General features: G+C 46.1%; 1 protein-coding gene across 1 annotated transcript in view; it reads right to left on the reverse strand.

Annotated features, from left to right (window-relative positions):
• Positions 1–17,754, reverse strand: part of NEB (nebulin) — a 207,242-nt gene that overhangs the window by 89,151 nt on the left and 100,337 nt on the right. The window contains exons 66-75 of the mRNA XM_038751620.1: positions 13,678–13,785; positions 12,633–12,944; positions 11,499–11,702; positions 10,049–10,153; positions 9,102–9,209; positions 6,307–6,618; positions 4,176–4,379; positions 3,194–3,298; positions 2,914–3,021; positions 1,521–1,832 (exon numbers count right to left, since the gene is read on the reverse strand). Of these exons, the coding sequence (XP_038607548.1) occupies positions 1,521–1,832; positions 2,914–3,021; positions 3,194–3,298; positions 4,176–4,379; positions 6,307–6,618; positions 9,102–9,209; positions 10,049–10,153; positions 11,499–11,702; positions 12,633–12,944; positions 13,678–13,785 (1,878 nt within the window). The remainder of the gene's footprint in view (positions 1–1,520; positions 1,833–2,913; positions 3,022–3,193; positions 3,299–4,175; positions 4,380–6,306; positions 6,619–9,101; positions 9,210–10,048; positions 10,154–11,498; positions 11,703–12,632; positions 12,945–13,677; positions 13,786–17,754) is intronic.

A 17,754-nucleotide genomic window follows, 5' to 3' on the forward strand; every position in this document is an offset into this window, starting at 1 on the left:
CCAGTGCTTAGAACAGCACTTGACAAATACCACGAAAAAGAAAATCTCTTTACTTGTTCGCAAGGGCAACTGGTGCAGCGTCTTAAAGAGAGAAACGTCTATTTCCCAGGAATGGAGTGAAAGACAACAGAAGTAGAGGAGAAAAATACCAAGGGAACTCAAAAGAATATGTCAGACCGGTGACTGAGGCACAGGGAAATGAGAAAGCTGTTGTACTCTTGGAGGAGGTTCTTTCTACAAAATTCTCTCCCGCCTCTCTCGCCGGGGACTTTAAATTCCCGTCTGTCGGGGACTGATCAGGGAGGGGTGGGATGGCCTCTAGAAATAGGTCCCTTTAGCTTCCTAGAAGTCTCTCCGCCCCACAGCACCGAGAGAGGAAAACAGACGGGGGGAAGACAAGGGTCGCGCGGGTCTTACATCGCTTATCTGCAGGGAATTGGTTTTCGCCAACACCACTTCGGGGGTGTCGACAATGTTGGTGAACTTCAGGGTCTCCGGCCGCGTGCGATAGAGTCGCTCGTTCACGAGATCCTGGGCCCCCTTCACGTGCATCAGCTCCACCGAACCTTCCGGGGTCCAGCCGATGCCACGGAGCCACTCCAGGTCTGACTTGTACACGTTCTACAGATCAAGAGATACGCCCGATCCCATCACTAGTTTCAACTGCGCGAACTGAGAGGCGATCGAAAAAGTCCCAGGTCTAGAGACTAGCCCTTGCACGTCGGCTGGATGAGTAGCTGGCGATAGGAATAGACTTTTGACAGTGAAATGAACCTCGGGATTTCCCTCATTGGGGCTCTTAGCTTGTGAAGGCGTAACACATTTTTAAAAATCAAAATTACGGATGAAGGAGAAAATGATGTAGAGAAGGCCAGTTCTCCCAGTGCTGGTATTAACTTGACAAGGAGTTGGGTAGCACTTTGGGAGGAATACTAGGGGGTCTTTTATTTATTCACACAAGGAAGCTTAGGGTCCACTAGAAATCAGAAAGAGTTAATATAATACCTCAAATGCCTTACGTTTAGAGGGTAAACCAAGATATCGGGGAGAACTGGACTCAGTGATTCTAAATTCCAAGCCCTTTTTTAATAATTTCAGAAAATTCAGGTAAAAACGATCTGCACGAGAACACTCTAAAGGTCAAGAAGTGAGCCCATTGTTAGGTAGGGACCGTCTCTACATGTTGCCGACTTGTACTTCACAAGCGCTTAGTACAGTGCTCTGCACACAGTAAGCGCTCAATAAATATGATTGAATGAATGAATGAATGAAGAATTAGGCTGATTTTGGCTGTTCCTTTAATAGCATGTTGGGACAGTCCTCACAGCTAATCATCCATGTAGGCCACATGAAGGAGGAAATGTTCTTGGCATCTGGATCTATTTTAGCAGTGACATGTTGAAAACCTAGGGCATGTTTTATTAGGCAGTCCCAATCCTGATTCCTGCCATCCCCCCCGCCTCCGATTCAAAACCAAAATAATCAAAAGAGGCTCTGAAAACAGAGAACCAGTGGCATACATCGCTCTGAAGATCGTAGGCTTTCTTGGCATGGATGACATCATTCTGGTCCGGTAAACACGTCCAGTAGTGAAAATAGTTGCGATAATCAATATCACTGACCAGGGTCTGGCATTTCTTCGCAAGCAAGATGCCCAGCATATCCACCGGGCTGCTGAACTTGGTCTTCCACTTCTGGAAATCTTTCTTGTACTCCCTTTCACTCTGTATCTTTCCTGCATGAATTGACCACAGAATCTTGGGATCATCTTCCACGCACCGGGCGCCGATGTGATGTCCCCTCTGCTGCTCGTATGCTTCCTTGTATTTGTACTAGTGAATGGCAGAAATCAGGCTTTAGAAACTCAGAGCACAAAGATCAAGCAGGCTTTGAGAGTTGCAGGTGGAGGGAGAAATACGGAGGAAATCAAAAAGCAATACTTAAAACAATCTGCCTCACAAAATCAGTTTGAGGCCACTCTTTGTTATCTTGTACTCTCCCAAGCGCTTAGTACAGTGCTTGGCACGCAGTGAGGGCTCAAAAAACACGACTGAATGAATTTTAGGCATACATCACAGTGTGTGTTCCTTTCCGATGGCTACATTCTAAACTTAAAACCTTAAAGGGGTCAAATGAGGGGGTGGTCAGGTTATGCTGGAACTCTGGGCAGCTCCAGGCTTGACGAAGAATACGCTATGATGACCCTCAAATACGACCAATGTGTGTGAGAGAAGCAGCGTGGCCTGGCAGAAAGACTGGAAGTTAGAGGACATGGGTTCTAATTCCGGCTCGACCACTTGCTGGCTGTGAGACCTAGGGCAGGTTACTTAACTTCTCTTTGCCTCGGTTACCGCACCTGTAAAATGAGGATTCAGTGCCTGTTCTCCCCCTTAGTTAAGCTGTGTGCCCCAAATGGGACCTGATTATCTGTATCTACCCCAGTGCTTAGTTCAGTGCTTGGCACACAGTAAGCGCTTAACAGATATTATAATTATTATTATTATTTTACTCATGGCAACCAGAGGGAATGCAGAGACATCAGTCAAATGGGCAGGGCCAACAGTGAAAGAGGCAGGCCTGCTGATGGCACAGAAGAGTAGCTCCAACTTGTTCTTGGCCATATTGGAGGCGAATCTCCTCCAAGAGGCCTTCCCTGACTAAGCCCTCTTTTCCTTTTCTTCAACTCCCTTCTGCATTGCCATGACTTCCTCTCTTTATTCACCCCTGCTCTCGCCCCCACAGCACTTATGTTCATCTCTGTAATTTATTTATATCAATGCCTGTCTCCCCCTTTAGACTAGAAGATCGCACTCAATAAATATGGTAGACTGACTGACCAAAGGGGAAACTGTGGCTGGAAGAGGGCATTCCTGAGCCCTGGCATGCTGGAAAATTAGCCCTTGGGGTACTCACATCACTGGCGATATCTCTTGAGGCCTTGGCCCTTTGGATGGAAATTGCATCTAATTTGAAGTCATAGTCCTTCATCTTTGAGTCGTCCCATCCTTTGGTGTAAAGTTTCTAGAAGGAGGAAAATCCGAAAACAGAAACTTAAGCACCTCCAAAGCCTTCGCCAGTCAATTTGAAAAAAGTGAGATGTAGCTGTAGAGGGAAGTGTTACAGTGAGCATGTCAATGCCTGGATTTGTTCCTTGGGCTTGGAAAAAAAACCCAGAACCTGGAAGCACTCTCACCTGGCTGACATTCACGGAATTGGCCTTGGCCAGCTTGATTTCAGGTGTATCTGGCATCACGTGAATGGTGGCTTTGTCAGTGTCCCAGGCTTCAGTGTAGAGGTGCTGGAGGGAGAAAACAAAACTCTTTGTAAAACCCTTTCGGCCGGAACTTTCTGAAGGACAGCGTGACTCTTTCCGGGGCTCTCTGGGCCATGGAAGGTGATGTCGTTTGAAATGAGAACAACTGATTTCCCAGCAAATGTAACTAGGACGAGGCCAGTTCTGCCTTCCTTCGCACCCCTGTGCTGAGTGTATCTTTGCTGGTTGAGGTATCGGCCCTTCACAGGGCACCTTCTGCACCCCGATGCAGGGAAGCTGGCCACGCTGCCCTCAAAGGGAAGCACTGACTCTCTGGAGCTCTCGGCTAGGTTTTCTTCTAGGAATTACAGTCACGTGACTTCCCAAGGGAGGGAATGGTCTCTCTCCCTTTCCATCTGTCTCTACCTCCCTCTCACACAGTAAGAAATAGGTCCCTTTAGCTTCCTAAAAGTCTCTCCGTCCCACAGCACCGAGAGAGGAAAACAGATGCGGGGAAGACAAGGGTCGCGCAGGTCTTACATCGCTTATCTGCAGGGAATTGGTTTTCGCCAGCACCACTTTGGGGGTGTCGACAATGTTGGTGACATTGTCCTCCCTTACCCAAGCAGTTCTGCAGCTGCAGATATGATCTTCGAGCCTAAGCAAAGAAAATCTATACCTGTTGGATCTCTCCTTGTGATCTCCACCTGCAGATCCCTCCCTCTGGACTGAGAGATCACTGTGGGCAGGGAACGTGTCTCCCAACTCTGCTATGCTGTATTCTCCCAAGCATTTAGGACAGCGCTCTACACACAGTAAGTGCTCAATAAATACCACTGATTGACTGATTGAGTGACGGCAGAATCTCCACTCTAGGATTTCCAGGAGGGTGGGGAGAAAGAGGGAGAAAGTGGGTTCCCACCTTGCTCGCATTGAGGGCGTTACTCTTCGCCAGGACGATTTCCGGGGTATCTGTGATGCAGGTGAACTTGAGCTGGTCAGCAGGCAGTCGGTACTTCCTCTCGCTGAGGATCTCTCCCGCTCTCTTTGCCTTCTCGACATCCACGGAACCAATGGGAACCCATCCGATGCCTCTGAGCCAGTCCAGGTCAGCTTTGTAAATAGCCTGAAAGGGAGAGAAACCTTCATCACTCTAGATGTTATTTGTACCTATTAGACTGAAATTCCAGGAGGGCAGGATTCTCCCAAGTGCTTAGCGCACTGCTCCACACACAATAGGTGCTCACTAAATTCCACTGATGGATACTTATCAATACCCACTTCTAGACTGTGAGCCCGCTGTTGGGTTGGGACCGTCTCTATATGTTGCCAACTTGTACTTCCCAAGCACTTAGTACAGTGCTCTGCACACAGTAAGCGCTCAGTAAATACAATTGAATGAGTGAATGAATGAATGAATTCTCTGCATAATAAGATGACTGGCCCAGAATGAACTTACTATTCACAAGCATAAAGACGGGGCTCTACTAGCTGAAACACCAGGATGGCTAAAATGGACATAGATGGGACTACATGGGAATGATGGCTGCCAGTGCCCCGCTTCGGGCTACCAGATGTGGAGGCCAAAGTTACTGGTTCCCCTGCAGCTGTTGGTCAGTGTTCCCAGCCTTACTCATGCTAGGACATCCCTACCTTCAGAATGAGGCATTGGCACCTGTGAACCACATAATAATAATAATAATAATAATTATAATAATAACAACAATAATAACAATAATAATAATGGCATTTATTAAGTGTTTACTATATGCAAAGCACTGTTTCTAGACTGTGAGCCCACTGTTGGGTAAGGACTGTCTCTATATGTTGCCAACTTGTACTTCCCAAGCGCTTAGTACAGTGCTTTGCACACAGTAAGAACTCAATAAATATGATTGAATGAATGAATTTCATGCTGGGAGATCTTTAGGGAATGGCTAAACTGTTCTAGACCGTGAGTCCGCTGTTGGGTAGGGACTGTCTCTATATGTTGCCAACTTGGACTTCCCAAGCACTTAGTACAGTGCTCTGCACATAGTAAGCGCTCAATAAATACGATTAAATGAATGCCCTTGGATGATTTGTTTATTATTTATTCTCTAGAAGGCTCAATCGGTGCCCAGTGTAATTAAAGAGGAAATGCTGGCCAGACACTACCCAAATACCTTTCCCTGGTTGAGTTAGATCAAGGGAAAGGAGAGAAGACTGTCGCTCTAAGCGTTGCCTTACTAGGCCCCATTTGGCTGACTGCTTTATCTACACCATTCAAGTGACTTCCATCAAAGCCCAAAATCCGCTCTTCGAAACTCATTCGAAGTGTTTTTCTCTTTGGTCACCCCAGTTGAAGAGGGTGTCATGCACGATGATTTGTGCAGCAGGAGATGCCAGGGAAGTAAAGGGAGTAACACCGAGAACGGGTCTTCTTCAGTGATTTCACGGATCTCAGAGAGGCATTTGACCCCACCAACAGACCTGAGCTGTGGCAATGGCTGGGCATCTGTGGGCACACTGACAAGTTCACCAAGAACCTAGGGCTGTTTCATCAGGGAACGACTACTCTAGTCAGGGCTGGCAGTGCCCCGTCTGCCCTTTTCCCCACCACCGCGGGAATCAAACACGGCTTAATGGTCGTGTTCAACCTCTCTATGCTAGAGAAGCAGGGTGGCCTAGTGGAAAGAGCACTGGCTGGGGAACCAGGGGATGTGAGTTCTAATCCTGGCTCCGCCACACGCCTGCTGCGTGACCTTGGGCAGGTTGCTTCACTTCTCTGGGCCTTGGTTACCTCACCTGTAAAATGGGGATTAAGACTGAGAGCCCCATGTGGGGCAGGGACTGTGCCAACCTGATTACCTGTGCTTAGAACAGTGCTTGGCACACAGAAAGTGCTTAATATCACAGTTATTATTATCATTAAAATCACTGAGGATGTGACAAGGACTTAGCTTGACTGGACCCATCACGCATTCTTCTTCTATTATATAAATATGAATATAATCTAAATATATGACTCTTAAAATCCCCTCCAAGCAGGCAGGCTACTCTCTTGGACTCACATCACTCTGGAGGTCATAGGCCTTCCGGGCATGAATGACGTCGTTCTGGTCCGGCAGGCAGGTCCACTCATGCAGAAGATGCTTGTAGTCCACATCGCTGACCAAAGTCTGGCTATTTTTGGCGGTCACAATGCCCAGCATGTCGACTGGGGTATTGTACTTGGTCTTCCACTTCTCAAAGTCTTTCTTGTACTCCAGGTCGCTCTGGATCTTGGCTGCATGTATGGACCACATTATCTTGGGGTCATCCTGAATTTCCCGCGCTCCGATGTGGTGGCCAAGCTGCTTGCGGTAAGCCTCTTTGTATTTATACTGAAAGTGAACAAAAAAGCCAGGCGGGCGGTCATCGCTGCGCACTGTTAGGATGAAATGGCCTAGTTTGATTGTACACTCATTCAGGATCACATTTTGGGCGAAGTATAAAAGGCGGCAGAGGTTTGCTCTTTTCATAAATTTACCCTGATTAATATTCCTTACGTTGTTTTAATGTCATTAAAATTCTTGCAGGTGATGATGGCCACATGCCCCACCATGGCAAGGGCCATAGCAGTGATTAAAATTTTGGAGAAATCTTAGCTGACAGTGGGCAAAGATTCACTAAGAGCAACACGTGGGACAACCTGATAACCTTGTAACCTCCCCAGCGCTTAGAACAGTGCTCGGCACATAGTAAGCGCTTAACAAATACCATCATCATCTACAAGCAGCACCGGCTGGCAAACACTGTCTAATTGTCCTGAATTGTTTGGCCTGAGGAGGTCAAGAAAGACAGCGTTAAAAATGAGGACCTAATTGTGACTGATTCTTTAGCAGGGGGCCATCTTTTCGGAAATTCCCTCCGATCCCGTGGAAGGAAACATTTTGAAATTGGAAACTCTTTTCACATCGTCATTCAAAATCACTTCATTCCCATTAGAGAGTGTGAGTTTCTTGTTGGCAGGAATGTGTGTTTTGCTTCAGCTGTACTTTCCCAAATATCAATCAATCAATTGCATTTGAGAAGCAGTGTGGCTCAGTGGAAAGAGCCCGGGCTTGGGAGTCAGGGGTCATGGGTTCTAGTCCCGGCTCCGCCACATGTCTGCTGTGTGACCTTGGGCAAGTCACTTCACTTCTCTGAGCCTCAGTCCCCTCATTTGTAAAATGGGGATTAAGACTGTGAGTCTCAGGTGGGACAACCTGATCACCTTGTTTTCCCCCCAGCGCTTAGAACAGTGCTTTGCAAATAGTATGCGCTTAACAAATGCCATCGTTATCATTATTATTTATTGGGCACTTACTGTGTGCAGAGCACTGTACTAAGCATTTGGGAGAGTGCAATATAACAGAGTTGGTAGACACGACCCCTGCCCACAATGGGGTCACAGTCTAGAGGGAAGGACAGATATTAATATTAATAAATTAAATTATGGGTATACGCATAAGTGCTATGGGGCTGAAGGAAGGTGACTAAAGGGTGCAATTCTGCAAGAGAGTGGGAGAAGAGGAAATGAGGGCTTAGGCAGGGAAGCCTCTTGATGAGCTTTGAAGGTGGGGAGAGTGAGCGTCTGTTGGATATATGTTGCCAATTTGTACTTCCCAAGCGCTTAGTACAGTGCTCTGCACACAGTAAGCGCTCAATAAATACGATTGATGATGATGATGATATGAAGAAGGAGGGTGTTCCACTTCAAAGGCCGAATGTGGGCAGCTAGACAGATGAGACTGAGGCACAGAGAGTAGGGAGGCATTACAGGAGCAAAGCGTGCGGGCTGTGCAGTAGCGGGAAATCAGGGAGTGGAGGTAGGAGGGGACAAAGTGATGGAGTGCTTTAAAGCTTATGATAAGGAGTTTCTGTTTGATGTGGAGGTGGGATGGGCAACCACCAGAAGTTCTTGAGGCGTTGGGAATCATGGACTGAGCGGTTAGTTGAGTGCTCTGCCCTCATAGGGGCTCAATAAATATCACTGATTGATTGATAACTTCCCCCCAACTTGTTGATTATCTTGTATCCACCCCAGTGCTTAGTTCAGTGCTGGGCACCCTATAAGCCCTTAACGAATGCCTTAATTAATTAATACTGATAGGCACATACAACCAAAAAGGATTATATATGGGGCTGTCCTTCAGGTTTGAAGATGACGGTCCTATGGTGAGCTCTTACCAAGGGAGAGAATATGGCTCCGAGTCCCATCCGTGACTCGGGAACCTTTATGCAATGTGTGCACTGAAAGAGTGGCCCTTACTGCACCATTGCGTTCGCCACCCAATACGCCAGCAGTCATTTTCATCACTCAGAGTACGTTCGTGGAGAAAGGGCGAGATTCGGGCGTGAGGGTGGGGGACAGCGGGAGGAACGTTACAGTTCGGCTGCACTGGATCAGGCTTAATTTCTAGGTTTTTGTTCTGAACGCGTCGGAACGGAGTAGGGATTAACGTAATGGTGAAACACAGGATGTCACAAGATTGCGTGTATCTCTCTTCACTGGATAAGACTGAAAGAATCCTCTGAAAGGGTTGCCTTGATGTAAGCTGGTCTCTAGAATGTAAGCTTGTTGTGGGCAGGGAATGTGTCTGTTTATTGTTATATTGTACTCTCCCAAGCGCTTTGTGCAGTCTTTCGTACCTGATAAGTGCTCAAAAAATACGACCGAATGAACGAATAAATGAATGATCTGGGACTCCAGTTCATTAGATGGGCATATCCGTGGAGGGTGGTGGGAATAATCGAAGTGCTGGTGTGGAAAGTTGAACACTACCAGATGCAGGCACTTCTGTGTAAGAAACATCTCCCTGTTGGCCTCGGAACGCCTACTTACATCACTAGCAATGTCTCGGGAGGCCTTGGCAGCTTGAATCGGTATGGCGTCCAGGCGCAAGTCATAACCTTCCTTCCTGGACTCTTCTAAGGCAAGTCTGTAGAGTTTCTATAGAGAAGAAAGAAAAAGAGGGTCATTCTTTATTGCAACAATACTCTCTATGTCATTAACGTTTTCCCCCAGGAGCTAAAACATGCTCCAATGCCCTCTCATTTTCTATCCCAACAGCTTCGTGAGGTCAAGTTTGGAAAGAGGGTATGCAATGTGCTCGTGTAATTTCATCATGCTCAAGTCCCATAAGGAAAATCGCAGTCCAGAAAATACAGGTTGCCAAAATGACGTCAAGCCTTAATACACTCTATGTTCGAGCGGTCCAATATCCATGACTGAAATACAGCTAACTGACCCATCACCCCGCATGGCCGTCTCCTCTTATTGTAACGGAGATATACTGGTGGCTCAGAGAATACATTCCCCACACTCCCCTGCCTGTAAAATCCCCCCATACTCCTTTGCTAAGCCTTGAATCTTTGGGATTGGACAAAGAGGGGGTTGGTGAATTCCATCATACATGAGCCCAGCCACACAGAACATCATTTAACTTGGGGATGAAACATTTCTCATGATCCTAGCACGCCAGGGATACAGGAGAGATAAAGCCCAAATAACCCAAAGAGAACAGTAAAAGTATCTTCCAATCTGATTATTTTCACTTTCTCTTCACAACCCCCTTGTGAAGACGGAATATTTTCATCTCCATTTTGCACATGAGAAAACTGAGGCCCAGGGAGGTTAAATGTCTTGCCTGATGTCACGCATCCTGGTCAATGGCAGAACTGGCACTAGAGCTCAAGTTTCCCAGCTCCCAGACTCGTGCTATTTTCACTAGGCTCCGCTGAAGCCGCTGGGGCCTCCCCGATTTCCGAGAACATTTAGCAGCCACTCACCTGACTGTAGTTGATTCGGTTGAGCTTTGCTAGCATGATTTCTGGAGTGTCAGGCATGACGTGGATTGTTTTCTTGGCATTGTCCCACGCTTCAGTATATAAGCGCTAGAGAAGAACAGGAGACAGAATTACTTGCTCTTTCTCTGAGAAGGAGGAATAGGAGGAATGATGAAGGTCCTCCTTTCCAGTGACCTTACTTGTCTGGCTCCAAGACTGAAGGAAAAATCTGAATGAACAGGCTAGAATGCAAGCAGTCCAGATATGGAAAAGAAAAGATAATAATAATAATGATGATGATGATGGTATTTGCTAAGCGCTATGTGCCAAGCACCGTTCTAAGTGCTGGGGTAGATGCAAAGCAATCAGGTTATCCCACGTGGGATTCAGTCTTAATCCCCATTTTACAGATGAGGGAACTGAGGCACAGAGAAGTGAAGTGACTTGCCCAGGGTCACACAGCAGACAAGCGGTGGAGTCGGGATTAGAACCCATGACCTCTGACTCCCAAGCCCGGGCTCTTTCCGCTGAGCCACACTGCTTCTCCCAAGATGAAAGGGATGTGATGGTGTGAGCACTTGCCAAGTGTCTAAGCACTTAGTACAGTGCTCTGCACATGGTAAGCACTCAATAAATATGATTGAATGAATGAATGAATGAATGTCTGTGGGTAAGCGATCTGGATCTGTATCAATAGGTCAAATATTCTCATGCACCCAGCCTTCTGAGTACAAATGATTCCCCACCCTGCACAGCAAAGAGAATTTATACAATTAAAAAGATATTGTATGAGTAGTGCTTGCTAAATGCAAAGAATTGCATGGCCATGCATTACAATAGTGTCTTTGTTTGCTCCCACTATACTGAGGTTTTCTCTAAATGCCGTACATGAGTAAACTAAATTTGTCTTTAAAGCCTGGGGACTACGAAATATTCTGATGGCAAGACTTGGGTAGGACAGGAGTGAAGGACTTGCCATACTCTGAGTCCTGGGGGCTATGAAGAGAGGATCCATAAATCTCCTCACTTCCCCCCGTGGGTGGGATTTGGAGCAGAGCACGGCTCTGCTTCCTGAAGTTCCCGCTGGGATTTCCTGAGGTGTTTGGCAGCCGAAGATGAGACCACTCCCTGCTAAATTTGGATAAAAGAAAGCCCTTTAGTTACACAGAGGTTTCACCTGATTTAATTCCCCATACTGCATGACAAAAAGAGTTTAAGACCGAAGGCAACGATATCCAGACCAGTATACTGACTCCGTCAACGGCATCAAGATGCGTGGAAGAACAGTCCAGTGACTGCTCTCTCTGTCATCCATCCTAATGGTTACAAATATTTCGCTACGCGTTCCTGGCTGTTACCTCTAATGACCCGCTACGGACCCTATCATTGATGAATTCAGCCAAACCCTCCTTGAAGGAGCCCCGTAACGTCACTCCAAAGACACATAACGCACCTTGTTCATGGTGATGGCATTATTCCTGGCCAACACCTGCTCCGGAGAGTCGGTCACGCTGGTAAATTTCAGCTTTTCTGGAGGCTGGCGGTACATGCTTTCACTCAGAATCTCTGCCGCTCTCTTCGCGTGAAGAACCGGCACGGACCCAATCGGCACCCAGCCAGTGCCTTTCAACCAGTCGAGATCTGCCTTGTAGAGATTCTGCAATTGAGCAGATAAAAACCATGGTCGTCATTTAACTGAGCCAGCTAGGTTCCACGGGGGCAGAGTGGAATAATAATAATAATGGCATTAAGTGCTTACTATGTGCTAAGCACTGTTCTAAGCGCTGGGGAGGTTACAAGGTGATCAGGTCGGGGGGCTCACAGTTTTCATCCCCAATTTACAGATGAGGTCACTAAGGCACAGAGAACTTAAGTGACTTGCCCAAAGTCACACAGTTGACAGTTGGCGGAGCCGGGATTTGAACCCGTGATCTCTGACTCCAAAGCCCGGGCTCTTTCCATTGAGCCACGCTGGAAGTGACTGGTCAGGGCAAGCCCCCCCAGAGAGCATTCAATAAGTGGCAGCTTCAGTGGGGGTGATGAGGAGGCTACAGATTGCTCATTTATAAATGAGCAAGGCTTTAGGCTGACCAAAGAGAACATTAAAAGGTAATACCGTGGCGATGGGTTTCCTAAGTGGATTTGTGGCAAGAATCACCTATCGCATGTAATATTTCAGAAACACCTTCATTATGTCATTACTGTGAGCCCCACGTGGGACAAACTGGTTTACCTTGTATCCCCCCCTCAGCGCTTAAAACAGTGCGTGGCACATAGTAAGCACTTAACAAATACCACAATTATTACAATTATTATTCTCTGTCCCTCAGTTCCCTCATCTGTAAAACGGGAATAAAGACTGTGAGCCTCACGTGAGACAACCTGATTACCTTGTATACCCCCCAGCGCTTAGAACAGTGCTTGGCACAAAGTAAGCGCTTAACAAATACCGTTATTATTATTATTATAGGCAGGAAATGTGCCCACTAATTCTGTTGTACTGCACTCTCCCAAGTTCTTAGTACAGTGCTCTGCACAAAGTAAGTGCCCACTTCACACCACTATTGATCAGTGGGCAAATACTCACGTCACTCTGGAGGTCATAGGCCTTTCGAGCGTGAATGATGTCATTCTGGTCCGGCAGACAGGTCCACTCATGCAGAGGGTGCTTGTAGTCCACATCGCTGACCAAAGTCTGGCTATTCTTGGCTAACACAATGCCCAGCATGTCTACTGGGCTGCTGAATCGGGTCTTGTATTTCTCGAAGTCTTTCTTGTACTCCCGGTCGCTCTGGACCTTGGCTATGTGCAGGGACCACATTATCTTGGGGTCGTCACGCACGGTTCGGGCGCCGATATGGTGGCCAAGTTGCTTGCGGTAAGCCTCTTTGTATTTGTACTGAAATGGACCAAAAGAGGGGGAAAAATAAACACCGCCAGGTTTTCATTATTGAGCTTTGTCACTTCCAAGGAGGGAACACCAAATGATCAAGCAGGAAGAGAAGTGTTCTCCCCGCGTGTTCTGTCGGAACCCCAAAATGGGTATTTGGGGTTTTGGACCATGGTTGTGCTACTACAGAAGAATTTGCTTCATGAAATCATCCTCCCAGGTTTTACTGTTCAGTAACTTTAGACGCGGAAATATTAAAGCATGAGCACAGTTGTTGGACAGCACTCTTCAGTGGAGGGAAACCATGGACTGTTATTCCCCAACGACTTTCCTTTCACATCCTCTAGAGTGGGAGGATTTCTCTCTGAATTATTGGGAAGGACAGACTATTAGTAGTGGGGGGAGGGCACAGGTTAAGTTAAACATGTTAAGGAATCCTTGTACGTTCCCCAGCATGCAGTGAAATTCTTTGGTCTGAAAAAATACCAATACTACTAGCTTCAACTTTTTCTAGACTGGAAAACTTGAGGAAGGAAACATTTCGGTTGTCTGGAGATCATCTCCATGAGATTTGGGCCTCCCTTAGACGAGGGAACTGGCCTTTTTATTTTCCAGCCAAAGTTCATTCTCTTCCTCCTCCGCCCCAAGTCTTTTACACTGAATTCAATGAGGTGCAACATGAAGTAGTAAATGCCTGGCCTTATCCCAAGAGAGTAGGTAAGGCTTGGTTAATTGTTCTTACATCACTGGCAATATCCCTGGATGCTTTAGCGACAACAATTGGAATAGCGTCAATCCTCAAGTCGTAACCTTCCTTCTTTGACTCTTCGAGGGCAAGTCGATAAAGGCTCTGAGGAAAGAAATGATAACTTTTTTAACATTCATATTCATACTCGAAAATATTGAATCTCTGTCAAAGGAAGCCAACTTTTGGATGCAGGTTAATTACATGGCCTTTCTTTAAAATGTCAAGCAAAAACTCAGTGTCCTGCACAAACATCAGAGGAATAACCTAGAGGTCAAAACACTGAATTCACAAGGTTTTCAAAGCTAATAGTTCTTCAAAGGAATTACTGCAAGATGAATATTTCATTTGATTTACCCATTCCATTTTTATGGACAATATATGAGTAGCTTCCTAAAGATTGCCCTAAAACCCAGGGGAGGTAATTTAAGTTGAGAACTTTCAAAAATGACTTATTAATAATAATAATAATAATGGTATTTCTTAAGCACTTATTATGTGCCAAGCACTGTTCTAAGCACTGGAGTAGATACAGGGTAATCAGGTTGTCCCATATGGGGCTCACAGTCTTAATCCACATTTTACAGATGAGGTAACTGAGGCACGGAGAAGTGAAGTGACTTGCCCAAGGTCACACAGCAGACAAGTGGAGGAGTCAGGATTAGAACCCATGACCTACTGACAACCAGACCTGTGCTCTAGCCACTATGCCATGCTGCTTTGAGAGATCTGGGTGGAATTTGTGGAGAAATGCTGGGAAAGCATCATTTGTGCTACAGAGTGGGCTTTCGGTGCCTGATTTGAATAGAACAGGGAAGAATAGGGGTGCATAGTTATAATTCAGCTGTAAATTGGCTTTTAATCAATTATGAGATGTAGGTGTCAAAAATGATGCTCCAAAGAAATGCCAGTTTTGTGACAATCTGGTATCAATCCTTCTCTAGTAGTGCAAAGGGAACCGATCACAACTATTCCCAACATACTGTTTACTAGAAATGCATTTTGAGTGGTACAAACTGGATCCACACCAGATGTCAAGGGCCAACTATCGGTGTCAGAGAAATGTCCAACACGTCAAATACAGTAGCACTTCAATGGCTCACTTGAAGTTTTAGCCTGTATCTTCCACAACTTTCTTTATTTTCACCTTGAGTGATAGAAGCCAAGGTTCTATTTTAATGAACAATTTCCCCCCCAGTCCCTACTTCCCATTGAAATAATTCTTGGTTCAATGCAATTTTTAGATAACGCAGGAGTTTGCAAGAATGTGTTGGGGTGTAGGAGAAATTGTGTTGTAAGAGAAATGCCTTTTTGCTCGCAGTCGGTCCTGGGAAAGAAAAGGGATAAAACTGTGAGTTTTATGGGGGCAGGCAGCGTGACCTAGTGGATAGAGTCAGGGCCTGGTTTCCAAGGCCTAGAGTCAGAAGGACCTGAGTTCAAATCCCACCTCCGCCACTTGTCTGCTGTGTGACCCTGGGCAAGTCACTTCCCTTCTCGGTGCCTCAGTTGCCTTATCTGTTAAATGGGGATTAAGACTGTGAGCCTGATGTGGGACAGGAACTGTGTCTAACCTGATTATTTCATACTTATCCCAGTGCTTAGAATAATAAGTGCTTAGATACCATAAATAAATTAAAAAAACAAAACATCTCCCCAGCTTGAACACAGAAGCTGACAATTCTGGGTCCTTTATTTCGGTACTAAAGGCAGCTCTTTAAATGAAACGTTCGGAGTCTTGCCAATCAACTCCTACTTTAGTTACTGGAAGTCTAGGATGTTGAGAACCAAGAGCCCATCTGTTGGTTTTTGAGAATGGACGGGGATCTACAGATTAAGTATTTTCTTCTACTTGCAAATGAATTTCGTGGCTTACATCAAGCTTAACTAAAATTATTAGCCACAACACAGTACCATCCGCAGGGGAATCTGGACCGTTTTAGGTTCCCAAAAGAGTAAACAAGACTCAAGTTGAGCAAATGGGTACTACCTCCTCCTCTAATCTTCAAAGTCTGTTACTTCCCCCACCTGTAATTTATTTTAGTGTTTCTCTCCCTTGTTAGGTTGTAAACTCCTTGAGGGCAAGGATTGTATCCACTACTGAATTTACCGAAAGGCTTAGTACAGTGCACAGATTAAGTTCAGGGAACCGAGTAAATATTCAATAGAGATTATGGATCGGTTACTCTCAGGACAACCCGATTTGTCGGACGGTAATGTTTCCAGGGACGACGGATACATCTGGGGAACACAATCTGAACCAAGTCTTAATAGGATGATCACATTTAACTAAAGAGGAAGTTTGAGCAGATGGGGAGAATAATGCCAGCATGCAAACTCACTTGGCTGTAGTTGATTTTGTTCTGCCTTGCCAGCGTAATCTCGGGCGTGTCGGGCATTATGTGGACTTGAGTTTTGTCTTTGTCCCAGGCCTCCGTGTACAAGCGCTGCAAAGGAGAAGGTTGAAATGAATGCACTGGAAACATATCTGTACAAGGAGCTGCAGAGTCACCTAGACCATAGAATCATCAATAGGGTGGCACAGAAGAGATCTGGCTTGATTGTGTCCACACTAGCTAATTCTTGGAGACAATTAATCTATATAGAGGTTTGCTTGGATTCTCTCTGCATCTATTTGACGGCATATTACCCAGTCATGCCATCGGAATTCACGTGCTCAGCAAATGCTGTAAAGCAGACGTACCGCTCAAATGGATTGAATTCTGAGATGAGAAGCAGCAGGGCCTAGTGGAAACAGCGTGGACCTGGGAATCAGAGGGCCTGGGTTCTAAACCGGGCTCTGCTACTTGGCTGCTGTATCCTTGAGCAAGTCACTCACCTTCTCAGTGCCTCAGTTTCTTCATCAATAAAATGGGGATTCAATACCTGTTCTCCCTCCTACTTACATTGTAAGCCCCGTGTCCAACCTGATTATCTACCACAGTGCATAGTACATAATAAGCATTTAACACAGTGCTCTGCACACAGTAAGCGCTCAATACAGTTGACAATGAAAATACCATAGTTATCATTAGATGATAGTTTCACTTCCTTCAGAGCCAGAAAAATTATTTCCCTGTTTGCAGAAACTATCCAAGATAGTTCCAGAGCACATAAATTATGAAGTGAGCACAGAACACAATTGCCATAGTCCCGCTGTTGGTGAAAATCATATGCAGAAGGAAAGCCAGGCCCCAAAATTCATCTGGTTCTTAATCTTTTAATGGCAAAAGGCCTTGATTAATTTCTCCAGAAGCCAAAGGCTCACCTTGCTCATAGTGATGGCATTATTTTTGGCCAAAACCTGCTCCAACGAGTCGGTCACGCTGGCAAATTTCAGCTTTTCCGGAGGTTGGCGGTAGACACTGTCGCTCAGGATCTCGGCAGCCCTCTTGCACCTTACAACATCCACGGAATCGATGGGGACCCAGCCGATGCCTCTCAACCACTGAAGATCTGACTTGTACATATTCTGTTGGGAGCAGAGGCAGAAGGAACTAAATCGTAGGATCTAAGACTGACTGTATGGAGAAGAACTGGGGAGAAATGGAACGAAGCAACAGGAACGTTCCCCATTTGGGAAATGTCATGAAGTAGTCTAGAAGGGTTGAAGCGGGGGGTCCCAAACCAAAACTGTGGCAGGATTCATTCTCTCCCACCCTTAGACAAGTCAAGTAAACCCACGATGCGGGATAGATGTATCCTGGTAATGTACATATGTTGGGGTGTACCCTATTAGCAAGTGTGGCTCACTTGAAGGTGTATGGCATGCTCTTTCCAAAGCAGCCTTCCCACTACTCTCCTCTCCCTCCTCACTGCCGAAAGACGGCTAGAAGTTGGGACTCCATCCTCACCACCTGCTCCCCAAAGTCCATTTACAAATATCAACTTCAACGTCAGCCCTACAAAACGGTACCTCACAGCATTCGATACTCACGTCACTCTGAAGGTCGTAGGTTTTTCTGGCATGGACGACGTCATTCTGGTCCGGCAGGCAGGTCCACTCGTGCAGCGGATGCTTGTAGTCTATGTCGCTCACCAGGATCTGACACTGCTTGGCCAGGACAACCCCCAGCA

The sequence above is a fragment of the Tachyglossus aculeatus genome, chromosome 9, assembly GCF_015852505.1.
Source record: "Tachyglossus aculeatus isolate mTacAcu1 chromosome 9, mTacAcu1.pri, whole genome shotgun sequence".
NCBI classification, from domain to species: Eukaryota; Metazoa; Chordata; class Mammalia; order Monotremata; family Tachyglossidae; genus Tachyglossus; species Tachyglossus aculeatus.